This window comes from Tiliqua scincoides, chromosome 6, assembly GCF_035046505.1.
Source record: "Tiliqua scincoides isolate rTilSci1 chromosome 6, rTilSci1.hap2, whole genome shotgun sequence".
Classification (NCBI taxonomy): Eukaryota; Metazoa; Chordata; class Lepidosauria; order Squamata; family Scincidae; genus Tiliqua; species Tiliqua scincoides.
In genome coordinates this window covers 41,069,516-41,096,311 of record NC_089826.1, presented here as the reverse complement: position 1 = coordinate 41,096,311, position 26,796 = coordinate 41,069,516, and the positions used below count along the sequence as shown (strand labels likewise).

Here is a 26,796-nt window from a genome sequence, read left to right as displayed (position 1 = left end):
CACTACAGGGTGGGAACATTTGGGGCCATGTGTTGCCACATCCTACCCGATAACAGACGTTAATAGATTACAACCAAAGAAATCTGTCCCTGTGAAGGAGAAAACGCCTAAAAGAATACCTCCTATACTGAAGGAGGAGCCTAGGGATGAGGAGACATCCTCTGAAATGGGTGACAATGAATTGAAATCAAAAACTGAGACTGAAATACCAGACCCACAACCTACTGATGCTACTGATGATTACGTAGATCTACAAGAGAACGTAGGGAGCCTGATCGATTTAAACCCGGATTTATTTGCCAAGTATCCATTGAAACTTCCTCATATGAAGCTATAAAGGACATGCCTTTAACTGAACAAACAGCGTGGAAGGCAGCGATCAATGCTGAATTGCAATCTATGCAACAGCTAAATGTATATGAGGAAGCCTATCTCCCACAAGGGGAGAAAGCAATTGGAAGTAAATGGGTATTCAAGGTGAAGAGGGATGAAAATGGTCAGACAAAATGTAAGGCCAGACTAGTCGCTCAAAGATTTGGGCAGGAAGCAACCGATTATGATGAACTGTTTGCGCCTACTCTCAGGAATAGTTCCTTGTATAGTGCGCTGGTGTTGGCAGCAAAGGAAGGGTATAAAATTAGTCATATAGATGTTAAGACCGCATATTTACATGCGCCACTTAGACACACTGTATACATGAGAAAACCTTTGGGGATTGCTGAAACTGACAAAGGATATTGGCTACTGAAAAAGAGCCTATATGGACTAAAGCAATCTGGATATGAATGGAACCAATGCCTTTCTACTGCACTGAAGGAGGAGGGATTCCACCAAGGCACAGCTGACCCATGCATTTTTACCAGGGGTAAAGGCCAGCTGAAATGTATTGTATTATGTTTTGTAGATGACCTGGCAATATTGTGTAAAAATGAAGAACTAACAAATGGTCTTATTGAAGCATTGAAAAAAGGTTTACATTACGTGATTTAGGGGAAATACGTAATTATGTTGGTTTGGATATAACCAAAGTAGAAACTGGCTATAAAATCTCTCAAAGAGGCAAAATAGCAACCTTACTGAAAAAGTTCAACATGGAACAGTGTAATGGGGTAAAGACGCCCATGGAGGCTAACTTTGAGAAGGATGAATCACCCAGTCCCATGTTTGACACTAGTAGTTGGCAACCTTCAGTCTCGAAAGACTATGGTATCGCGCTCTGAAAGGTGGTTCTGGAACAGCGTCTAGTGTGGCTGAAAAGGCCGAGTCGGGAGTGACAATCCCTTCCACACTGGGAGCAAGTGCAGTCTGTCCCTGGCCTGTCTCCCTGGCTATGGGCCTTCCTTCTTTGCCTCTTTGCCTCAGACTGTTGGCCAAGTGTCTCTTCAAACTGGGAAAGGCCATGTTGCACAGCCTGCCTCCAAGCGGGCCGCTCAGAGGCCAGGGTTTCCCACTTGTCGAGGTCCACTCCTAAGGCCTTCAGATCCCTCTTGCAGATGTCCTTGACACTACCATGTACAAATCATTACTGGGAAACTTAATGTATATTAGTCAGTGGAGTAGACCGGACATAGCAATGGCTTGCAATATATTGGCCAGGGCATCCAGTCAACTAAAACATAAACACTGGATAGCAGCCAAACGTGTTCTGAGGTATTTAAAACAAACAATTGACTTAGCATTGTACCTAGAACCTAAGGGTAGTCTGAGTATTACAGCATATGTAGACGCTAATTTTGCCTCAGACACAGAGACAAGGAAGTCAACCTCAGGCATGACATTATTTTTGGCAGGAGCCTTAGTTGGGTGGAAAACTGTAAAACAGAGACATGTGTCGCTATCCACATGTGAGGCTGAATTTGCCGCGCTGAGTGCAATGTGCACTGAGATTGTGTGGTACAACCAACTACTGATAGACCTGGGCATACAAGTACCTAAACCTATCGAAATAATGGAGGACAATCAGGCAGCCATACAGATGGCTATGACACCTGGTGTGAGAGGGAGATCAAAACACACAGATGTTCGCTTCTAAAACGTGAAGCAATGTGTGTCTGATGGCTTAATAAGCCTAACGTACTGTGAGTTGAGCCAGAACGTGGCAGACGCACTGACCAAAGTGCAAGGAAATAAAAGGCATCATGAAAACTGTGAGATGCTAGGACTAAGGGTCTAAATATGAGAGAGGACCTGAACCAAGGAGGAGAATGTCAGCTTGAGTTCTGAGTGATGCAGAACCAAAGCTTACATGTTGGTTCAGGGAGCAGGTGCAGAGCAATTATTCAGCAGAATCAGCAAGCACCTGGGACAGGCACACCCTGGGTGTGACCAAGCCAAATACTGATTGGCTGAGCTGACTATATGAAGATAGTCAGGAGGAGCCTCAAGTGCAGCAGTAGGGGAGTTGATGGAGTAACTGTGAGACTGCTGCCAGTGACTGAAGAGGCTGGATACTGTATGTATGTGATATTACTGACTTATGGACTGAACCTTTGACTGTGTATTATTGGAACTGATTTGGATTTGTTATACTGGAACTGACTGCTCTCTGTGCTGACTCTTGGACTGTTAAATGACTACTCTATATGTGGTATCCCTTGACCAATACAACTGCTGAAAGTACTCTGCTGTAGTTGAAGTGTTGTTCTTGCAACCTGCTCATATTGGGACAAGACTGGGAACCTACACCAATCCTCTCATAATTTTATACAAGCCCCCCTTTAACCTTAGCAAGGAGCACCCAGCAGCATCATGTGGAATGAGAATGAATGGCTGGGGGGCAGGACTGCAGAAGGAGGGCAGCTCCTGATCCACTGGCAATCAGCCAGTGAAGTGGTCTGTACTGTTCCAAGAGAAAAAAGCTGGGTGGTGATTGGCTTGGGCTAGCTGGAGACTTGGGCAAGGGAGAAAAACACAGGACCTTAGCAGAGTACAGCCAGAAAAATTAAAAAGGGAAACCCAGGTGGGGTGGCCGGACAGGAGGGCAGTGAGCTCAGGGGGCAAAGGGAAGCAGCCCTCCCTCCCCCCAACACACAGAGGCAGAAGTAAAAACACAGCTTCAGCACCCCACCCCAGGCTGCCTGGCCTCAGCGCCTGGGGCTTTTGCCCCGTTTGCCCCATAGCCAGGCCTGCCAGTGGATCTAAGGATGCCATCCTGACCAACTTCCCAGCACTGACTTAGTCGATATGTTTCCCCCAAGGCAAGGCAACAAACATGTCCTTAGCTTGAGGAGGTCCCCTTGACTCCCTCCCCACTGCAAGATGCAGTGCATAACACACTGGCACAACTATGTCAGTGCTGGAAAGTTGGTTCGGATTGTGCCCTAAGTAGACTTCGGCTCCAGGTCCAGGCAGGAGCCCAGGTCTACCCAGCCAGCAAACCTCAGCCACAGAGGCCATCAGCTCAGCTGGGAACTCAGGTCTACCTGGCAGGTAGATCTGGGCTCCAAGTGCAAGTGGGAACACTGGTCTACCTGCCCAGCAAACCCAAGCCACAAAGGCCACAAGCTCAAGTGGGAAGCACAGGTCTAGCCGCCTGACAGACCTGGGCTCTGAAGGTAGCGAATGGGTGACTCTAGGCATCAGTGGTAGGAGGACGCCTGCCAGCACTGGCACTTTGCACGGGGGAAGAGACTGGGCAGGGAGGAGTGTGGAGCAGGACTGCAGGGCGGGAGGCGCTTCAGGTGCACTGCCGGCTGTGGGAGGGAGCTCCCCTGCCAGGCAGCTGCAGCGGGAGGGCAGCGCAGGGCGCGCATCATCTCCGCAGGTGGGTGGGGGCGCTCAGCCGGCCCCACCTGCCTAGCGGGGTCGCTCCTTCCAGCAACCTCAGCATTGTGCAGCAGAGGCTCTGAACACCTCGCAGCCCTTCCCCTCTAGGGCACCCGGGAGGTCACCTCCGACGTTCCCCCCTCAGGGACAGTCGTGGACAAGCCGGCCGCCCCTCGCTCGAGGCAGGGCACGCAGCGCGGAGACATCCTCAGAAGCGCGGAGCACTCACGCCCTGGAATTCCTCCCGGTGCGCGGACGCGAGACCGAACTCAGCTTTGCACGCCCCCTGGGGCGACAGCGGTCAGAGCCGACCCGCCGGGCTGCGGCGGCGGCAGGAGGGGCCCCGTGCGCTCTGGTTCAGGCGGCGTGTGTGACGTCAGCGGTGGGGATTCCTCGCCCGCGGGGGGAATCCTCTTCCTGGAGCAAAGAGGCCCCTCCCCCACCCAGCAGCACTGTCCCAAGTCCCGTTGCTGGTGCAGCTGGGCAGAAGTCAGGCAGTGCCTGTCCTGGTGCGCTCCTGCTGGCCCTTCTCTCTTGACCTCCTGCAGCTGGAGGGCCTGGTCAGTGCAGGTGCCAGCTGCTCACTGGGAGGCCTGGCTATGGGGCAAGCGGGGCAAAAGCCCCAGACGCTTGTTTCACTTAAAAAAAAAAAACCCGGCGCTTCTACAAGCCTCGGAGCCGCCTCTGTATGTTAGGGGGAGGACAGGCTGCTTCCCCTTCCGCCCCCGAGCTTACTGCCCTCCAAGCCCATCCCTCCGTCGCCGCCCTCCTGCTGGTTGGCTGGTAATCTTCAGTCTCGAAAGGCTATGGTATAAGCCTACAGCACCCAGTTTTCCCAAGCGGTCTCCCATCCAAGTGCTAACCAGGCCTGACCCTGCTTAGCTTCCGAGATCAGACGACATCTACTCAGCTGAGGTCCTAGGTTTTTTTTTTCCTTCCTCCAGGTTTGCAGCCAGCTCAGTGAGCCAATCATGATCCAGCAAACTCCTGGGTTTTTTCCCCTTGGAATAGTACAGATCACTTCACTGGCTGATCACCACCCAATCAGGAGCCGCCCTCCTTCTACTGCCCTACCCCCTCAGCTATTCAATCTCACTCCACGTGCTGCTGCTGGCTGCTCCTGCTTCCTGGGTCACCAGAGTTCAGCAGGGATTCTTTTTGGCACCAACCAACTGGAGAGGAGTTCAAAAGAAAAGCTGTAAGTACTGCTTTACTCAAGGGAGGGGGGGGGGAAGAGGAAAATTCAATACTTAGCTCTGAAAAAAAATGATTTGGGGGGCAATCCTGCCCACACTTTCCTGAGAGTAAATCCCATTGAACAAAATAGGACTTATTTCTGAGTAGACCTGCTTAGGATTGTGCATGGGAGGTGGATTGTGCCCTTATATATAAATTTTCTTGTTTGAGAAGTGAGCAGTAGAGCACCTGCTTGCTATTAATAGATACCACTGACCATTCAAAATTTGGGGAGGAGGTAGGCAGAACTGGATTACTTAGCTTTAAAAATATTATTTTCTTGTTTGAGCAGTGGCCACTAGGTCTTGAGTCACCCCCTCCCTGCCAATAATAGAAGCCACCACACATTCATAATCTGCTGGGAGGCAGGGAATTGGCTGTTTATTATTACACTGTTATTCTGTGCCACTGTTAATAATAATAAATATATATGCAGTAAAAAATGAGGACCTGATCTTTGAGTGCTGCTGCTTTTAATGCTCTAACTCCAATGCTCCTTACTGTTGTTTCACATAAACAAATCATGCGTTTGCTTGCTATAGTGCTATGTTCAGTAATAGCTATTGTGCTATCCTGGCCCTCACTGTTGTTTAGTCTGTCACTTGGGCAGCCACCTGTGGGCAACAGAGATAAAGAAAGCAGGACTATATTGACCTTGGTTTAGGTTGATTCACATTTGCCTAGGAACAGTACATTACATCATGCCTAGGAAGAGTATGAGTTGTTTTGGTTTTGTACTTTGGTTGTTCTCTGTGGGAAGCAGAGAACAGCAGAGGCTGGGCTGGATTGGCCTTGCCCTGGCCTGTTTCTCCTATGGCTTGTTTCTATGCTCTCTTGTGAGCCACTCACACATGTCCCTTTTGCTGATTCTCCAATGCACTGTTGTCCGCTTTGATTGTTATCTGTGGAAAACAGAGAACAGCAGAGGCTGGGCTGAATTGGCCTTGCCCTGGCCTGTTTCTCCTAAGGCAGATGTGACACAGCCAATGCTGCTCTGTTGTACTGATTCCCCATGCTCTCTTGTTAACCACTCACACAAGGCACACTTTTGCTTTCAATGAACTCCCATGCATATATCTGTTTACTGTCAGTGTCTCACTAACACTCCAAATCTTGATTGAGACATACAAAGTTATGCATGGGAAGGATAAAATGGATAGAGAGATGCTCTTTACACTCTCACATAACACCAGAACCGGGGAACATCCACTAAAATTGAGTGTTGGGAGGGTTAGGACAAAAGAAAGTATTTCTTTACTCAGCGTGTGGTTCGTCTGTGGAACTCCTTGCCACAGGATGTGGTGACAGCATCTGGCCTAGATGTCTTTAGATGATGATTCTGGCTACGTCAGAATGCCAGATGCAAGGGAGGGCACCAGGATGCAGGTCTCTTGTTACCTGGTGTGCTCCCTGGGGCATTTGGTGGGCTGCTGTGAGATACAGGAAGCTGGACTAGATGGGCCTATGGCCTGATCCAGTGGGGCTGTTCTTATGTTCTTACCATGCAGAGAAACAGAGAACAGCAGAGGCTGGGCTGGCTTGGCCTTGCCCTGGCCTGTTTCTCCTATGGCAGATGTGACACAGCTAATGCTGCTCTGTTGTGCTGATTCTCCAAGCTCTCTTGTGAACCACTCACACAAGGCACACTTTTGCTTTCAGTGAACTCACATGCATATATCTGTTTGCTGTCAGTGTCTCACTAACACTCCAAATCTGGTCTTGTGTTTTATGCCATAAATATCTATGTTGCTCTCAGTGTGTTCAGCAGGGTTCTTCCCTATGCTCTCAGGCAGTCCAGTGCTGCAAATTGAGCTTTCTGTGCGACATTAACACACTACAGTGCTGCTTGTCCTATGTGGTGCTGTCTATCTATGCTGAAGTACTAATACAATTACTCATAGCATTATATACTTGTATTCTATATTATATACTCGTATTTTATACAAGTACTCCTGATATACTCCAACTACCAGTAATCATTTAGTTTAATTGTAGTTCTTATTCATTTCCCAAACATCAACAGGAAAAGCACAATGTATGCTGAAGTACTAATTTTTCATTATGTACTTGACTGCATATATGTATTCATGATACCCAATAAAAGGATCAATAAAGGCCAATATTCTTCATTTTATTAATTTAAAATAAACTTGTAACAGCCTGTGTTTTTAAAATCACATATTTTTGCAAATAATACATTAAATTAATTAATTAATTAATTAAATGGGGGGGCAAAATTTTAGTTCGCCCCAGGTGACAGATGGCCTAGATATGCCACTGCAACTGGTCAGTCCTTCCAGGAGAATGGCCCAGAGTCAGCAGAGACGGCCTCTTCAAGATTCTCCCCAAGATTGCATGTCCACCCAGGCTCCTCAGCATCATCAGATCTTTCCACAAGGACATGAAGGGCACTGTTGTCTTTGATGGCTCCACTTCAGACCCCTTTGACATCCAAAGTGGAGTGAAGCAGGGCTGTGTTCTTGCGCCAACCTTGTTTGGGATTTTCTTCGCTGTCCTGCTGAAGCATGCCTTTGGAACTGCAACAGAAGGCATCTGTCTCTGGACCAGATCAGACGGAAAGCTCTTCAACCTCTCCAGACTGAGAGCAAAGTCCAAAGTCCAGCTGAAATGTCTGTGTGACTTCCTCTTTGCCGACGATGCAGCTGTCACTACCCACTCTGACAAAGATCTCCAGCAGCTCATGGATCGTTTTAGCAAGGCCTGCCAAGATTTTGAACTGACAATCAGCCTGAAGAAAACACAGGTCATGGTTCAGGATGTGGACTCACCTCCCTGCATTACAATCTCTGTGCATGAACTGGAAGTTGTCCATGACTTTGTGTACCTTGGCTCAACTATCTCCGACACTCTTTCTCTGGATACCGAGCTAAACAAGCGCATCGGTAAAGCAACTACCACGTTTTCCAGACTCACAAAGAGAGTCTGGTCCAACAAGAAGCTGACAGAACATACCAAGATCCAGGTCTACAGAGCTTTCGTCCTGAGTACACTTCTGTACTGCAGCGAGTCATGGACTCTTCACTCACAACAGGAGAGGAAACTGAACACTTTCCACATGCGCTGCCTCCGATGCATCCTCGGCATCACCTGGCAGGACAAAGTTCCAAACAACACAGTCCTGGAACAAGCTGGAATCCCTAGCATGTATGCACTGCTGAAACAGAGATGCCTGCGCTGGCTCGGTCATGTCGTGAGAATGGATGATGGCCGGATCCCAAAGGATCTCCTCTATGGTGAACTCGTGCAAGGAAAGCGCCCTACAGGTAGACCACAGCTGCGATACAAGGACATCTGCAAGAGGGATCTGAAGGCCTTAGGAGTTGACCTCAACAAGTGGGAAACCCTGGCCTCTGAGTGGCCCGCTTGGAGGCAGGCTATGCAGCATGGCCTTTCCCAGTTTGAAGAGACACTTGGCCAACAGTCTGAGGCAAAGAGGCAAAGAAGGAAGGCCCATAGCCAGGAAGACAGACCAGGGACAGACTACACTTGCGCCCAGTGTGGAAGGGATTGTCACTCCCGAATCGGACTTTTCAGCCACACTAGACGCTGTTCCAGAACCACCATTCAGAGCGTGATACCATAGTCTTTCGAGACTGAAGGTTGCCAACAAACTGTGTCAGTCCAGAGACACATCCTCTCCTGAACAACATGCCCTGCTCCTCATGCCAGCCTGTGAGGCTTGCCCAAGCAGTTACACATGAGACACTTGAATCAACCAAATTCCGGACAAAATAAACACATTTCTTGGAAGATAGATGGGGTGGGCCATAGAACAGTTCTCCAGCAGGGTATCCCACAGGCAGATGGCACCACTGGAAAGGGCTTTCATGTCTTGCCACTAGCCCTGCACCCACAGATGATGGCATGTGGAGAACCTCCCCAGAACACCTTGGGATGGATAAACTCCAAGGGGCGAAGCTTTCCTTCCAGGATTGACTTCCTTCCCCATTGACTAATGGGGCTTGCTTCTGAATAGGCAGGGCTACGATTGGGCTCTTAGGCTGCCATCCTATCCACACTTACCAGGGAGTAAGGCCCACTGACTATAATGGGGCTTACTTCTAAGTAGACAGGGCTACGATTGGGCTCAGACTCTCACTGCTGCTTTCTGGGCAGCCAGGACTGGCCTCTATGGCAGTGTTTCTCAAACTGTGGGTCAGGACTCACCAGGTGAGTCGCAAGCCAATTTCAGGTGGGTCCCCATTCATTTCAATATATTTGACTTGATGCTATCATGGTATGTGTCTACATTTGGGGAAATATTACAGATCTGTACTTTTAACAGGCTACTATGTATATACTTTTAACAATGATAGTAAATGGGGCTTACTCATGGGTAAGTGTGGGTAGGATTGCAGCATAGGATTATTAAAAAATTTTCTTGCTTGATGTCACTTCCAGTCATGACATCACTTCTGGTGGGTCCTGACAGATTCTCATTCTAAAAAGTGGGTCCCAGTGCTAAATGTGTGAGAATCACTGCTCTATGGGGTGTCCCTCCATAAAAATTGGGCTGTCATCCATTAAAATTGAGTGTCTGTGGAACTCCTTGCCACTGGACGTGGTGACAGAGTGGATAGGGGGTGTTTTCCCTCTCACAGCACCAGAACCAGGGGACATCCATTAAAATTGAGTGTCTGTGGAACTCCTTGCCACTGAATGTGGTGACAGAGTGGATAGGGGGTGTTTTCCCTCTCACAGCACCAGAACCAGGGGACATCCATTAAAATTGAGTGTCTGTGGAACTCCTTGCCACTGAATGTGGTAACAGAGTGGATAGGGGATATTCTTTTCCCTCTCACACAATACCATAAGAACATAAGAACATAAGAACAGCCCCACTGGATCAGGCCACAGGCCCATCTAGTCCAGCTTCCTGTATCTCACAGCGGCCCACCAAATGCCCCAGGGAGCACACCAGATAACAAGAGACCTCATCCTGGTGCCCTCCCTTGCATCTGGCATTCTGACATAACCCATTTCTAAAATCAGGAGGTTGCGCATACACATCATGGCTTGTATCCCCTAATGGATTTTTCCTCTAGAACCTTGTCCAATCCCTTTTTAAAGGCGTCTAGGCTAGACACCAGCACCACATCCTGTGGCAAGGAGTTCCACAGACCGACCACACGCTGAGTAAAGAAATATTTTCTTTTGTCTGTCCTAACCCGCCCAACACTCAATTTTAGTGGATGTCCCCTGGTTCTGGTATTATGTGAGTGTAAAGAGCATCTCCCTATCCACTCTGTCTATCCCCTGCATAATTTTGTATGTCTCAATCATGTCCCCCCTCAGGCGTCTCTTTTCTAGGCTGAAGAGGCCCAAACGCCGTAGCCTTTCCTCATAAGGAAGGTGCCCCAGCCCCATAATCATCTTAGTTGCTCTCTTTTGCACCTTTTCCATTTCCAGAACCAGAACCAGGGGACATCCACTGAAACTGAGTGTCTGGAGAGTTAGGAGAGAGGAAAGAAAATATTTTTTCACCTGGTATGCCATTGACCTGTGGAACTCCCTGCCACAGGATGTGGTGATGGCATCTGTCCTGTTTGCCTTTGAAAGGATTCTGGAGGAAAAGTCCATGGGCCACAAGTCCTGCTGGGCACGTTCCACCTCCAGGTGTTCGAAGGGGGCTGCCTCAGAAGTCCAGGTGGAAGGGAGGGCCCCAGGGTGCAGGTCTCCTGTTGTCCTGGGGCGCCTGGCAAGCCAGTGTGGGAGAGAGGAGGCTGGATGAGACGGCCCCTTGGGCCTGCACCTGCCAGGCTGTGCTGCTGTCCTTCTGTTCTAAGCAGCCTGCAGCAGAGGTGCTGGCCCCTCCCCTCGCTGTGGGTGGGGGCGGGCTTCTCCCCACCCTCTTTGCCCCGCCCCTTCCGGCGGAGTCGGACTACAACTCCCAGGAGCGCCCCGGGGCTCTGAAAGTGAAAACAAACTTTAAGGGCAGCCCGTGGTGGGGCGGGGGGGGGGAGCCTCCCAGGTCTCGTTTCTCTTTTGTTTCTGCCGCCGAGAGGGCGTCCTCGCGAGGGGGAGCGGCGCGGAGGCCCTGGAGGCGGCGGGCCAGGAGCTGCGCAGAAGGCCCGGCTCCTCGCAGGGGCGCCCCATGCGCCCGGCCGGCTCCCGCCCAGAGAGCCGCCTGCGATGTTCTGCGGCCACGCGGGCTGAGGGAGCGCCGGGCTCTCCGCCCTCCCGGCAGTGAGCGAGCATGGAGGGCGGTGGGGAGCAGCAGCGGCAGCCGCCCCTCTCGCCGGGCGGCGGCGCAAAGCCCCCCGCGGACTGCGCCATGGACAGCTACCTGCGCTCTCAGGGACTGCACCGCAAGCGCGTGGCCAAGGACGGCTCCTGCCTCTTCAGGGCCGTGGCTGAGCAGGTACCCCGTCCCGGGCGGGCTCCTCAAAGTCGGTCCCGGTGGAGGTGGGTGGGGTGCAGCCCCAGAGCCCGCTCCTAGGCATGTCTACTCAGAAGTAAGCCCCATTAGAGTCAAGGGGGCTTACTCTCAGGAAAGTGTGGATAGGATTGTAGCCTTAGCCCTAGGAGCTACGGGAGGGGGAGGGGTTCAGTCACAAGTGGAGAAATGTCACAAAATCATAACTGTTGTGAAGGGCCAACAACAACATAATAGTGCTGGATGAGAAAACTCAGTGGAGCTGAGCAAGGAGGGCCCTTTGGGGCAGGCCCCCCTTACTTTCCAAGCCCTCCTAAGTTCCAAGGAACTCAGATGGGGCAGACACGTGCCTGGCAGGGATGTGTGGTGGGTGGGGAGGCAGGTGAGGCAGAACCTCCCCACAGCAGTTCTTCAAAAAGCATTCCCACTGTGTGAGGCACCCTCATGAGGAGTGTGATACCAGAAGGTTTACCCATGGAGGAGGGGTGTGTGTGTGTCTGAGGGATTTGCGGTCAGTGGGGAGGCAGAGCCTCCCCACCAGAGTCCTTTGAAAAGCACCATCACCTTGTGAGGCACCCAAGCACCCACAAGCAGAGCGCATCACACACACACACACACACACACCCCTCCACTAAGGGGTGAACACGCTCTACACACGGGTGGTGGATGCTTGGGTGCCTCACATGACAGCAGTGTTCTGGTGGGGAGGCTCTGCGCACAGGTTGTGAATTCTTGGGTGCTGCATACAGTGGTGGTGCTTTTTGAAGGACTCCAGTGGGGAGGCTCTGCCTCCCCTGCCTCCCCACCCACTGCACGTCCCTGATACCTGGGGCTTTAGCTGGCAAGAAACTAGGAAGCTCTGTAAGTTTTATCTGCTTGTAATAATGCATGGACTCCCGAGAACCCCACGGGAGCAGTGAAGGTGTAGCCACTGAATGAATAAATGGGTCACAGAAAGAGAATCTGGGTGAAAATGATTCCTGAAGCCCTTCCTCCAGCCAAGTGTACTTGATGAACTGGCTACAGGTCATGGTTTCCTTGTTTCTAGGGTAACCTGATTTCCTCCCCAGGAAGCGTTTGTCTTGCTCTTCTGTTCAGACAGTTGTTAGTTCATATTTTTTTAAAAAATATATACACATATTGATCTTCACAGCCTGCTGTTAGGGCAGGTTGTATGCTTTTGTGTATTGTATTTGATGTAAAACATAAGACACATGCACACACAAGTGGCTGTGGAAGAAAAAGTGTAAAAGCTTTTGATCACTTCTGTAAAGAATAAGTTTTTGCAACTAACCCCTATAGTAAAATTACCAAAATGTCTTGGTCCAGTCTAGGGTTACCCTTATTTTTCTCTGGGTGATCAGCAGACTTTACAGAGCACTATGTTCAGTTGGCATTAAAATTCAGCCTGGAGGATGGGCGGAAAGCATCTGGCCTACAGAGCATATGAATGCCTCAAGGGCTGCTTTAATTTAGATTAACTTCCTGTAGCTCTAATGACTTGGCGCCTTTGAAAATCTAGGTGTGGGGGCATTTTACATGTTCCCTATATGTATCTTGCCTATATGTATTTTTTTTTTGAGCAGCTACTGGAGAATTCAGATGGGATTCACTTTAAGTATGTCATCAAATTGGTTTGTGATGCTCAAAACTGAATCTTAAGTCTTGTGTCTGAAAAATGTTGTAATAGTGGCTGAGTATGAATCAGGAAATTCTTGCCATGAATCTCATCTTGTGTTATGATGTTGCTAAGGGGTGGAGCAAGTGGCTCTCAGCCTCCCTGGCAATCTGGAATAATCATACTGTCCTGTCTTAAGGGTGGTTGTAAAGACAATAACTGATGTTGAAAGCACTTTGTACACACTTTGTGATGCTGTTTAAATGTTTATTATTAGTGGGCAAAACATACAACGTGCTGTGAATTGCAGTGTACAGATATAGTCCTGCTTACTTTCATGACTTGCAGCCATCTCTGCACAAGTTGTAGATTGGGAATTAGTGTCCAACCTTTGTGCTCTGTCTTGAATGTCATTTATTAGAACTGGTGTAGTTAAAATGGATTTTCCACTGCTGGTGTTACAGTGTTCAGCTATAGTTGCTCTAATAATTCATTTTTATCACTAAAATGACAGCTTTGACTTTTCTGATAAGCGTTTGCAGGCTTGGGACTCAGTTTGTAGCTTATACAGCTTTTCCATCAGTAGCTCAAACTCCTTATTTTTTTAAATCCTCCAGGTTTTCCACTCTCAGGCTCAGCATATTGCCATTAGGATGGCTTGTATAAACTACCTGCGGAAAAACAGAGAGAAGTTTGAAGAGGTAAGTAAGGATTTCTGGATGGCTGTCTCAGTCCAGGTTGCTTTCCATAGCTTTGCTTTGTAGGCATGATAGAATCTTGCTTTGGCCTGTTCCAGCAGGTGAAGCTGGCTGTTTCCTTGTGCGGCCTTATAGGTCACAGAGTGGGTTAGTTTTATTCCTCTGACACTTGTAAACTTTTGTTTACCTCTGTGGGTCAGAAAAAGGGTTCACTGATTTTTCTGGTCCTGAACATATCTGTGAAGGAGCAGATAATGCAATGGTTTGAGCAAGTCACTGTTGCCTTGTCTACTTCCAACATTACCCATGTTCTCTGTTTCTTCACAGCCACCCCTTTTGAGGCAGGGTCCTTGCCTCCCTCTTCATTCTGGGTGTGGGTCTGGTGATATTTGACAGACCGATTTTTCCTAAGACTTGAAGAAGGTGCCCCAGTATCCTAAGATGGGTGGTCCTGCTTGTGGAGCTGCTTCTTGCTTCATACCTCTGATGTACATTCTTAAAACTCTCTAGTAACAGTATGATGTGTATCTACATAATTTGGTAATAGATTCCTGTTGTGCCTGTGTTTGCTTTTAGCACGCTTTCCAGAAGCATTTTCTATGCATGCGTCTCTGAGACTGACTTAACCAACCTTAGGCTCGTCCATGCAATGTTGCCTGCGCTATCTCGGTTAGTTATGGTTCCACATGTGTATGGAGAAGTTAATGGGTGGCATAGTGCATACCCAGATATTGCTACCAAGAAGCTTCAGCTGTTTGGGCAGCATTTCTACAAGTTGCTATTTTGATAAGGCACTCTCTTGCACAGGCTTTGAAAGATTGCCATGACCCCCAAATGAGGCTTTGCAACCCCTCATAGTTTGAACAACGCTTGTGCAATAGTTTGAACAACACTGTGCATAAGTTATTTTTTCTTCTAACCAATCAAGCAGCCTATTAAGGTGTTGTACAACACTAATAGAATACGAATACAGAAGTGTGTAATGATAAGGAACGTCTTTCTTTTTGTAGTATGGTTATAGTAAAGTTAAGGTAGATATTCTGTGCTCATATACAGGAGAGTTAATCCCACTGACCCATAGTGGGACATACTTTTGAGTAAACATGCATAGGATTGCACTGAAAGAAACAATACTGAAATTTGTTTGGAGCAGCAAATAAATTATTGAATACTTTTATCTATGTATGGAATCCTGGCATCCGTTTTCAATTGCAGGACTTAATATGTGAAGTAAGAATAACAAGTCCCTGAAAAGGTTCAGAGTGCATTTTTCTCACCAAATAAAGAGAGTCCCTCCACAAATCTGGGGTTGTGGGAAGGATTAATCATAAAGGGCCATTTTCAGGAGTATCTGAACCTTGGTAACTTTCTCTAGAAGTATAGTGTCTGTCACCATGCTGCTAATAAAATCTTGGTCTATTGTGTTTTTAAGTTTATAGAGGGATCATTTGAAGACTATTTGAAGAGTCTAGAGAATCCACAGGTGTGTATCTTTGGTTTAAGCTAGTAATATGTACTGTTAAGTTAGTTGTCACTATGTGGTTATTATTATTTTTCTTAAAAATTAAATCAGAAATGTGAACGAGTTTTTCTTGTGTGTTGGTGTTAACACATGTAATACTTGGGCAGCCCAATCCTAGCTAAATCCTTTCACGGCGATGCAATGGTGCAGGCTATGCTGCATAATGCAGCGGATTTTTGTCTACTGGCAGTGTCTGGGTAAGAGGAAATTTGTCCCCTTGCCCTTGGGTAAGCCCCAGCAGCCTCTATGAGTCAGCTTGGACCTCTGTCAACGATATCGCTGGTGCAATTCTGAGTTGATCTGTGCAAACAGATTGAGCCTGGGAAGGGGGTTGGGATTCAACCTGTGCTGCACCTGCTGAACCCACCCCTCCTCTGAGCCTGACCTGCCCACCTTGCCCCATCTCCTCCCTGTTCTGCTCTCTCCCTGGCCCACTCCAGGCTTACCTGCTTTGGTGGGCCTCCATCACTCTGTCAACGCACCAGTTCCCTGCACTGCTGCAAAATGCTTTATGCTGCTTTCATGGCAGCCAGTGTCGGTGGAACACACTTTCAATAGAATTGGGCTGTTAGAAACCTAATAAAAATTGGATGTGTGGGTGTTGGCAAAAGAGGACATAGGAGAACCCCTGACTTTAGGTCATGGAAGAAGTGCTTTATTTGTGAAAGATCAAGGTGCTTGTCAACCTTTGCAAATTGGAATAAAAACATAAGAACAGCCCCACTGGATCAGGCCATAGGCCCATCTAGTCCAGCTTCCTGTATCTCACAGCGGCCCACCAAATGCCCCAGGGAGCACTCCAGATAACAAGAGACCTCATCCTGGTGCCCTCCCTTGCATCTGGCATCCTGACATAACCCATTTCTAAAATCAGGAGGTTGCGCATACACATCATGGCTTGTACCCCATAATGGATTTTTCCTCCAGAAACATGTCCAATCCCCTTTTAAAGGTGTCCAGGCTAGACGCCATCACCACATCCTGTGGCAAGGAGTTCCACAGACCAACCACATGCTGAGTAAAGAATGTGGGTGAATGTGAAGAATGAGTGAATGAGTAAAGAATGAGTGAATGTGGGCACTCTTCTTTCCTGCTGGGGAACAAAGCAACAGAAGAGGCAAACATGGCAATTTAAATTGTTGCATATTCTGCTTTCTAATGTATTTTGATGACATTCTCCAAATCAAAGGGTCTTGATGGATCAATATTCTTTCAGGTTGTGGTCTAGATCAGGGGTGTCAAACATAAGGCCCAGGGGCTGAAAGCGGCCCGCGGAAGCTTTTAATCTGGCCTTCAGGCTCTCAGCTGCTGAGCAGTGCCAAGGCGTTACTGCTGAAAGGGCAGCCTGCCTGAAAATTTGGCTCTGCATATTTTCTCCTCTGCCATTTGCAGCTAATGAGTTTCTAAGTGAGAAAAAAGTTCTTATTTTTGGTTGTGACCTGTTTAATGACATCACTTTCTGCCTAATAACATCACCTCTGGCCCTCAGCAGGCATCATGAATGCTATTTGGCCCGCTGTATGAAATGAGTTTGACATCTAGATCAAGATAAACAAAACCCCTTTGCTCTTGAGGAAGACTGTTATCTAGAGTTTATTGATGTTAAGGGCTAGAATCCAGCAAAGTAGAGATTGAAGGCGGGTCTGACTCCACCATAGAGTCTCAGTTGGTTAAATTACCAGGCCTGAGGAGTGATGTAATACTGAGGGCGTGCTATCGTCCTCCAGACCAGAAACTGGAAGGTGACCTTGAAATGATGAAACAGATCAGGAAGGTGGCAAGGAGGGACAGGATTATAATCATGGGGGACTTCAATTATCCTCATATAGATTGGGTCAATTTGTGTTCTGGTCACGAAAAGGAGACCGGATTCCTTGACATGTTAAATGACTGTGCCTTAGAGAGCAGCTAGTCATGGAGTGCACCAGAGGACAGGTGACTTTGGATTTAATATTGTACAGTACTCAGGACCTGGTTAGAGATGTAAATGTTACTGAGCCATTGGGGAACAGTGATCATGCTGCAATCTGTTTTGACGTGCACATCATAGGAAGAGTACCAGGCAAATCTGTCACAAAAACCCTTGACTTCCAATGAGTAGACTTCCCTCAAATGAGGAAGCTGGTTAGAAGGAGGTTGAAAAAGAGTCCAATCTCTCCAGAGTGCATGGAGGCTGCTTAAAACAAAAGTAATAGAGGCCTAGCAGAAGTGTGTACCGTAAAGGAAGAAGGACTCGACTAAGTCCAGGAGGGTGCCTGCATGGCTAATGAGCCAAGTTAGATAGGCCGTAAAGGGCAAGGAAACTTCCTTCCATAAATGGAAGTCTTGCCCTAATGAGGAGAATAAAAAGGAACATAAACTGTGGCAAAAGAAATGTAAGAAGGTGATACGGGAGGCCAAGTGAGACTATGAGGAACACATGGCTAGCAACTTTAAGGGGAATAATAAAAACTTCTTCAAATATGTTAGAAGCAGGAAACCCGCCAGAGAAGCAGTTGGCCCTCTGGATGGTGAGGGAAGAAAAGGGGAGATAAAAGGAGACTTAGAGATGGCAGAGAAATTAAATGAGTTCTTTACATCTGTCTTCACAACAGAAGACCTTGGGCATATACCGCTGCCTGGACAGCCCCTCCTGACCAAGGAATTAAGTCAGATAGAAGTTAAAAGAGATGTTTCAGACCTAATAGACAAATTAAAGATCAGTAATTCACTGGGCCCTGATGGCATCCACCCAAGAGTTATTAAGGAATTGAAGAATGAAGTTGCTGATCTTTTGACTAAAATATGCAACTTGTCTTAAAAATGGCCATGGTGCCAGAGGATTGGAGGATATCAAATATCACACTGATCTTCAAAAGGGAAGGAGAGGGGACCCGGGAAACTATAGGCCGGTCAGCCTAATATCTATTCCGGGTAAGATGGTGGAATGCCTCATCCAGGATAGACTCTCAAAACACATAGACGAACAAACCTTGCTGAGGGAGAATCAGCATGACTTCTGTAAGGTTAGGTCTTGCCTCACAAACCTTTTAGAATTCTTTGTGAAGGTGAACAGACATGTGGATGCGGGAGAACCCGTGGACCTTATATATCTGGTCTTTCAGAAAGCGTTTGACATGGTCCCTCACCAAAAGCTACTGAGTAAACTCCACAGTCAGGGAGTTAGAGGGCAGGTCCTCTCCTGGATTGAGACCTGGTTGAAGACTAGGAAACAGAAAGTGGGTGTCAATGGGCAGTTTTCACAATGGAGAGAGGTGAAAAGCGGTGTGCCCCAAGGATCTGTCCTGGGACCGGTACTTTTCAACCTCTTCATAAATGACCTGGAGACAGAGTTGAGCAGCAGGGTGGCTAAGTTTGCAGATGACTCCAAGCTTTTCTGAGTGGTGACCAGATGTGATTGTGAGGAGCTCCAGAAGGATCTCTCCAGACTGGCAGAATGGGCAGCAAAATGGCAGATGCGTTTCAATGTAAGTGTAAAGTCATGCACACTGGAGCAAAAAATCAAAACTTCACATATAGGCTGATGGGTTCTGAGCTGTTTGTGACAGATCAGGGCGTAAAGAAGGCCAGTTCTTTGCTTGGGATCATTAGGAAAGGTATTGCGAACAAAACAGCTAATATTATAATGCCGTTGTACAAATCTATGGTAAGGCCACACCTGGAGTATTGTGTCCAGTTCTGGTCACCACATCTCAAAAAGGACATAGTGGAAATGGAAAAGGTGGACAAGAGAGCGACTAAAGTGATTACTGGGCTGGGGCACCTTCCTTATGAGGAAAGGCTACGGCGTTTGGGCCTCTTCAGCCTAGAAAAGAGGTGCCTGCGAGGGACATGATTGAGACATACAAAATTATGCAGGGGATGGACAGAGTGGATAGAGAGATGCTCTTTACCCTCTCGCACAACACCAGAACTAGGGGCATCCACTACAATTGTGTGTTGGAAGAGTTAGGACAGACAAAAGAAAATATTCCTTTACTCAGCATGTGGTTAGTCTGTGGAACTCCTTGCCACAGCATGTGGTGATGACGTGGCCTAGATGCCTTTAAAAGGGATTGGACAAGTTTCTGGAGGAAAAATCCATTATGTGTTACAAGCCATGATGTGTATGTGCAATCTCCTGATTTTAGAAACGGGCTAGAAATTTTAGAAATGGTCAGAATGCCAGATGCAAGGGATGGCACTGGGATGTGGGTCTCTTGTTGTCTTGTGTGCTCTCTGGGGCATTTGGTGGACCACTACGAGATACAGGAAACTGGACTAGATGGGCCTATGATCTGATACTGCAGGGCTGTTTTTATGTTCTTAAGAGGTGTTGGGCAATTTGCCCATAACATGTATTAATGCTAGGCACCATTTAAGTCTTGGTTATCAGATGGTTGCATGTTCTGTTCACCTGGTCCCTTGAGAAAGCAGGGAGCCAGAGGAACAGGACACAATAGTGGAATGGAAGATGCTGTTTCCCTTCTCTGGAATGTTGTCTTTCAACCTTGCACAGCCACATTGAGCTTGTTAGCTCTCCTTCCCCACCATTTGTGAATTGTGTTGCTAAGGTAAGAGCACAGAGCACAGCTGTGCTGCTGTCTCCTCAGATTAAGCTTCAGTGTGATTGGGGTAGGGGCATATTTTCAACTCCATTGCCCCGGAGGCTAATGGATCCTGAAGGTTTCCTGAGGGCTCTGGGGGATTTCCCCACTGCCAAGACTGGCGTCTCATCTGAGGCCCTGGTTGACCTCTGGAATGGCGAAATGACCAGGGCAGTGGATGAAATTGCTCCGGAGCGACCTCTGCCACATCGCAGACTCGGAGCGGCTCCTTGGTTCACTGAGAAGCTGCGAACGATGAAGCGGCAGGGCAGACGTCTAGAGCAACGGTGGCAGAAAACTTGGGATGGATCCAATTGGACATGGAGTAGAACTCATTACAGAGCCTATTCCGTTGCAGTGGTAGCAGCGAAGAGATTGTTCTTCTCTGCTACCATTGTGTCTGCTGACAACCGTCCAGCAGAGCTGTTCTGTGTGGTGTGGGGCCTCCTCCATCAGGCTCCTCCAGTAGACCAGGAGGAACACATGGTCAGCTGCCGTGACGTGTTTGCACAACTTTTTGCAGATAATGTATTTGCAGATAATGTATTCGATCGTATTCGTCACGACTTGGATGCCACTTTGACAGTATCTGACGATGTCCCCTTGGCAACTGCTTGTCCACTGTTGTGGGATTTTTTTCAGCGTGTACAACCTGAGGATGTGGACAGACTCCTTTGGAGTGTGAGACCATCTGCCTGCCTGCTTGATCCTTGCCCAGCTTGGCTGATAAGAGCTGCCCGGGGTGGACTGGCTGAGTGGACAGGGAGGGTGGTCAACTCTTCCTTGATGGAGGGGACATTGCCTTGTGCTTTGAAACAGGCGGTGGTTCGCCCCCTCCTGAAGAGGCCCTCCCTGGATTCCTGGTATTAGACAACTACTGACCAGTCTCCAACATCCCGTTTCTGGGCAAGGTAATTGAGCGGATGGTGGCGTCTCGACTCCAGAGGGTCTTGGATGAAGTGGATTATCGGGATCCTTTTCAATCTAGTTTCAGGCCGGGCTTTGGGACGGAAACTGCCTTGGTGGATGACCTACGCCAGGGACTGGGTAGGGGGAGTGCGTCCCTGTTGGTCCTGCTGGACCACTCAGCGGCTTTCGATACCATCAACCATGGTATCCTTCTGGGCCGATTGGCCAAGTTGGGAGTTGGAGGCACTGTTTTGCGGTGTTTCTGATCCTACTTGGAGGATCGGTCCCAGATGGTGGTGCTGGGGGATGCCTGTTCAACACCCTGACCCTTGAGGTGCGAGGTGTCACAGGGTTCAATTCTGTTCCCCATGCCATTTAATATGAAACCGCTGGAAGAGGTCATCCGGGGATTTGGAGTGGGGTGCCATCAATATGCCGATGACACCCAGCTCTATCTCTCCTTTCCTCCAGACTCCAGGGTGGCGGTTGAGGGCCTGGAGGCAGTGAGGATCTGGATGGGGGCTAACAAGCTGAAATTAAATCCGGATAAGACAGAGGCTCTCCTGGTTCGGAAATCCTCGATTCAGGTGCTGGACTATCGACTTGCACTGAATGGGGTTGCACTCCCCCTGAAGGAGCAGGTCCGCAGCTTGGGGGTCCACCTGGACTCGCAGCTGCTCCTGGATTCCCAGGTGGCGGCTGTGGCTAGGGGGGCCTTTGCTCAGCTTCGGCTGGTGCGCCAGCTGTGGCCGTACTTGGATCATGCAGACTTGGTCACAGTGATCCATGCCACAGTTACATCAAGGTTAGATTATTGTAACACGCTCTGTGCCCTTGAAGACGGTTCGGAAACTGCAACTAGTGCAGAATGCAGTGGCCCGTGTAGTTACTGGAGGTAGGCGGTTTGACTCTGTCAGTCCGTTTCTCCAGCGGCTGCATTGGCTGCCCATTCGTTTCCGGGCCCAATTCAAGGTGCTGGTTTTGACCTTTAAAGCCCTATACTGCTCTGGGCCAGGGTATCTTAGAGATCGCCTACTCCCGTACAATCCGGGTCGTCCACTTAGGTCATCAGAGAAGGCCTTTTACAAGTGCTGCAGCCTAGGGAGGTACATGGGGCGGCGGCAAGGAATAGGGCCTTCTCAGTAGTGGCACCAACACTATGGAATTCCCTTCCCCTTGACTTAAGAATGGCTCCCTCTCTTGAGACTTTTCGGCGAGGCCTGAAGACCCTTCTGTTTAAACAAGCTTTCTGAGTTCTTGGCCTTTTTAACATCTTTTCAACACCTTTTAATATTTTTTAAATACTTGATTACAGGCCTGATTCTTTTATGATTTGCTGCTCTATGCTCTTTTTACCTGATTACTTTTTATCTGACTACTGTTTTTATGATATGTGTTATATGCTTTTATCTGTTTTTTAAATTGTTTTTAATCTGTTTTAATCTGTTGTAAGCCACCTTGAGTCCCTTTGGGGAGAAAGGCGGGGTAAAAATAAAATTATTATTATTATTATTATTGTAGAATTATTATTCCAGAATATCTGCCTTTGCTGTAAACTTTTAAAGTAATATTTTTTATCAGCAAAAAATGTTTTAACAATGAAATTGCTGAGGATATGGTCTAATTGGTACACAGCTGGGTATGCACAACTCTCAATCTATTGGGGAGGAACCTTGGCCCACACCTGGAAGTGGTGGAGAGTCTGAATGGCCCTCAGTTGGGGTTTTAGTCTTATTTAGGGCTACATTTTTTTTATCAGTATGCATATTCTCTTGTTCAGATCATGAACAGAGACTTTGCTCTGGTTGCTAGAGGTACATAAGGTACCCACTAGAAGCAGGGCTTTTTGGTGGTGGTGCCAAACCTTATGAAACCCTCCTGTTGGAGACCTGTAAAGCTCTCAAGTTTTTCTGTCTTATTCTGATGGTGGTTTGAAGCTAGGTGTTTTATTTCATTGTTTCCTTTGTTTTAATTCCTTGTACTTGGCCTTGGGCTGCTGCCTGGGAAGGAAAGATGGGAGAAAAATGTTCGAAATACATTGGGTGGGCGGAAATAAGGAATATGTGAAAATCCCCTTCTAATTGTTTGAAATAGTTGGTTTTGTGTTTACTGAAAATATAATTCTAATGACCTGTAGTTAACACATATTAGCCAAGACATTATGAAATATTAACATTTTAAAAAATGTTCATGCACTTTGTTGTACTTGCACAGAAGAGAGTTTTGGTGGGTTCTGTTTTACCTGTATATATTCTAATGAGCCAGGGTGTTGTAGTGGTTTGGGAGGTGGACTTAGACCTGGACAATCCAGGTTCAAATCCCCCCTCAGCAACGAAGCTTCCTGGGTGACCTTGGACCAGTCACTTTTCTCTCAGCCTCACCTACCTCACAAGGTTGTTGTGAGGACAAGGAGGGGAGTAACTGTGTACACCGCCCTGAGCTCTTTGGAGGAAGGGCAGTATAAAAATGTGAAAAATAAAATAAATAATGCAGCAGTTTATTCAGTACAGTAATTTTTCTCCTTCTCTGTCATAGGAATGGGTTGGACAAGTGGAAATAAGTGCCCTTTCTCTTATGTACAAGTAAGCAATATCTCCATATGCTTCCCTGACATGATTCAGAACAGTCACTTTTAGCTAATGTGAAATATAAACTGCAGTTTTCTAGGCAAATGTCAAGCTAATGGATGGTTTCCGTTCTTGCCACTGGCAGCAGTTCTGTCATTGAGGCCCTAACTGGAGAAGGGTTCTCTGGGGGGATGTGGTTTTATTCCCAGTCCTGGTTATGTTTACTTGGAAGAAAGCTCATTGAAATAAACAAGGCCTTATCCTAAAGTATGGGACTGCTATTTAAAAAACAAAAAATCATCACCTACTGAAAATCAAAGGAAACTGGCACATCTGTTTGTCAGTGTTGGATTTTCAGGCAGTGCATAGAATGTGTTCCTGACATGAACAAGCACAGCTAGCCTGTCCTTGAGCCTAAGACATTAGTCTCTGAGTTAGTGGGGGAGGGGGCACCTGTTTGCTACCCCACCTCCCCAGTTCACTCATTCTCCCTCCCCTCATGCTGTTACTCCTTTCATAGTAAAGCTGGTGGGTTTTTTTTACATTTTGTTTTTTCCTTGCATGTTTTTCTAGGAAAGATTTTATAATCTATCAGGAACCAAATTCAGCTCCTTCGCACGTAACTGAGAATGGCTTTCATGACAAGGTAAGAAAAACATCAATACAACCTGACTGGCTAAGGTGAATAGTTCTGAGGCTTTGGCAGGGGTGGCCCAGGTTGTTTTGCCACCACAAATGCAGGTATTGCCCTCTGCCACAGCCACACTCCAAGATCCTGTACTGTGTTGCTGAGGTTGTTGGATGCAATTACTGGACACTGCACACTTGGGAGGTGAATTCTAATATGCTCTGGGGCACTGCAAGAGTTCCTGGAGTGTGCTGCTTGCTCTTCTCTTTGCTTCATTGGTATCTCCAAAAATGGTATTGCAGCTTGCAGCTAATTGCTTGGATTGATTCTACAATTAGATGAGCCCTGACCTTCTAGAATTAGGGTTCGGTGCAATTTAGGTAGGAGGAATGTGTACAGTATTAGGAAGTCTTAGTGGTCCTATTTAGAAGCCTATGGGGGAAAAAGTTCAATCTTCCAGAACTGTTGACTTGAATGTCACCATTGTATAATAAAGGAATTTTAAAGGGATACTTCAGTGAAAAATGGCAGAACTAAGATTTGTCCAGAAAGTTGATTCTATTCATTTTGGCTTGAACAAAGCTGAAGGTTTTTTATTATCTCACAACACTGTTAAATTAGTTCAGTCAGAAGTCTTGTGTTATTCCCTGATTGTACTTATTTCATGCATTTAGCTTCACTTAAGGATAGTCAACTGCTGTATTTCTTGTCTTCTATGGCCATTTGATCTCATTCCATCACAGGTCTGTACCATTGCCGGATTAGGCATAAGCTAAACAACTACAGCTTAGAGCCTCACAATCCATAGGGGCCCCCCCAGAAAAATCAGTATTTGTTTTTGGGGAGGCTTAAAATTTTATGTGTGCTGAATAATATATTATGTAGACCTTTTTGAAATGGCTTGTGTAGCATATTTTGGTGTAATTTTTTAACAAGGGGCCTCCAAGCTTTATATAGCTGAGGGTCTCTGCAGATCTAAATCCGGCATTGGTCTGCACCCACCCTGGTAGGCTATAATAGGAAACTGTTGTTTCTACTGGAATACTTCAGTTAATCAACTTAACATAGCCAGGGAGTCTGCTGATGTGAATTACCATCTAGTACCACTGTGCTTTGCATAATAATGGTCCCTGACTGTATCTTTTGCATGCCCAGGGACATATCCCCTGAAGTATTTGAGGTATTACTGTATTGTACTACTTTATAAGTATGGGGTATAGAAACAAATCTGTTTGTTTGTCGCGAGTGCATTCTTTTTAGTTTTGCTCACTTACAGATTTTTCTAGCATTGTGTATTAAGTGTTCTTCCCCCCTTCTAGGTGTTGCTGTGTTTTTCAAATGGAAGTCACTATGATATTATCTATCCTGTAGAATATACACTCAGAGCTGCTCTTTGCCAATGTAAGTACTACTGTGATTAATCCACTTTGCAGTCTTGTTGCAGTAAGCCTCAGCAGAATCGCTCCCCAAGCTAGAACCTTGTTTTCTTGGTTTTGGTGCAGCAGTTTTCTCTGCTCCCAAAAAGAAGTCATCTCTTAAACCAGGGGTGTCCAGACATTTTGGCAGGAGGGCCACATTATCTCTCTGACACTGTGTTGGGGGCCAGGAAAAAAATAATTAATTTACATTTCAAATTTGAATACATATACATATATGAATGTATTAGAGATGGAACTTACATGAATGAATGAAGGTATTACAATAGGTCAAGGCCTATAAAAGGTCTTGCACAAAGCAAGACCAGCCTTTCCTTCACTGCCACTGCTGCATCACAGACATGAAAGAGCAAGTAGTGGAGGGCGCCCTCATCCCACAGCTCAGGTGAGAGGTCGAACAGTTGTCCTCGCACTGAGAGCAGTTGCATCAGGCTAACACGGACTCCAGCAAGTCTCAATGAGTCAGAGGCTCATTGGAGACTGGGGGCTCCCCGCGGGCCAGATTGGGAGCCCCCAAGGGCCGCAAGTGGCCCCCGGGCTGGGATTTGGGCACCCCTGTCTTAAACTGAAGGAAGTTCTCACCTTTGGTGAAAAATAATTGACTTTTTACAATACTACCTTAGTTACATCAGTAGTCTTCTTAGCAGCCCCAACATTCTTTATTTTACATGTGTTTAAGGCCATGTACCTCATGTCTCCCACCCCCCCTACCTGCCACCGCTTCAGAATGGACTGAGTGGGGAAGGTCTTGGAAGGAGAATGAGTGAGATGAGAATGGAGCAGCAGTAGAGTAACCAGGAAGGCAATATTATATTGCAAGGGAAGTTGGTGGGCAGCCGTAGGATATCCTTTGCCAGTCTGCCCCCTTCCCCAGTTCATCATTTGAAGCAACTGCTTCATCTCGTCTCATGGATGGCCGAGCCCTGCCTTTAAGAATGCACATCTGCACAGTGTCTTTGAGTTTTGCAATATTTAATGATTAAGTTTTATAATTTATGATATTCTAAACTAGGGTTTAGAATATCCTAAGAACTATTCCTGTTCTAATTCTAAAGACTGAGAACTTCTGAATATGATTGTTGGGGTGCAACTCAGAAATTTGTATTAAAACCCCATTGAGGTGGGTGCTGAAGCAGCTGTGGCTTCCTCTGACCCCTTATTTTCCATTTCTGTTGTTCATCATTCAGCTGGCCAGGAGTCTTCAAATTCTGGCCCATGGTGCACCAGCACAACAATCTCACATGTGGTGGCGGCAACAAAGCTGTACTGTTCTGCTTTGCAGCCGATCTTTCCAGAGAGTTGCACCAGGCAGCCACTTCTGTCACACATCACCCCAGAAGGCTCTGTGCCCTCATTTCTAGGGGGAAGTGGCTGTCCAGTGTGACTTTTTGCAAAGATTGCTGAGAAGATAGGAGGTTGTGGTGCAGTACAAAG

At 47.3% G+C, this 26,796-nt stretch overlaps 1 protein-coding gene across 3 annotated transcripts in view; it reads left to right on the top strand.

The window, feature by feature from the left end:
• Window positions 1-11,030: 11,030 nt before the first annotated feature.
• The window catches only part of OTUD4 (OTU deubiquitinase 4), a 34,250-nt gene continuing 18,484 nt past the window's right edge, over window positions 11,031-26,796 (top strand). For all 3 annotated transcript variants that reach the window (XM_066632647.1, XM_066632646.1, XM_066632648.1), the window contains exons 1-6: window positions 11,031-11,383; window positions 13,634-13,717; window positions 15,147-15,197; window positions 23,267-23,313; window positions 23,872-23,944; window positions 25,246-25,327. In XM_066632647.1, the coding sequence (XP_066488744.1) occupies window positions 11,219-11,383; window positions 13,634-13,717; window positions 15,147-15,197; window positions 23,267-23,313; window positions 23,872-23,944; window positions 25,246-25,327 (502 nt within the window). In that variant the 5' untranslated portion in view covers window positions 11,031-11,218. The remainder of the gene's footprint in view (window positions 11,384-13,633; window positions 13,718-15,146; window positions 15,198-23,266; window positions 23,314-23,871; window positions 23,945-25,245; window positions 25,328-26,796) is intronic.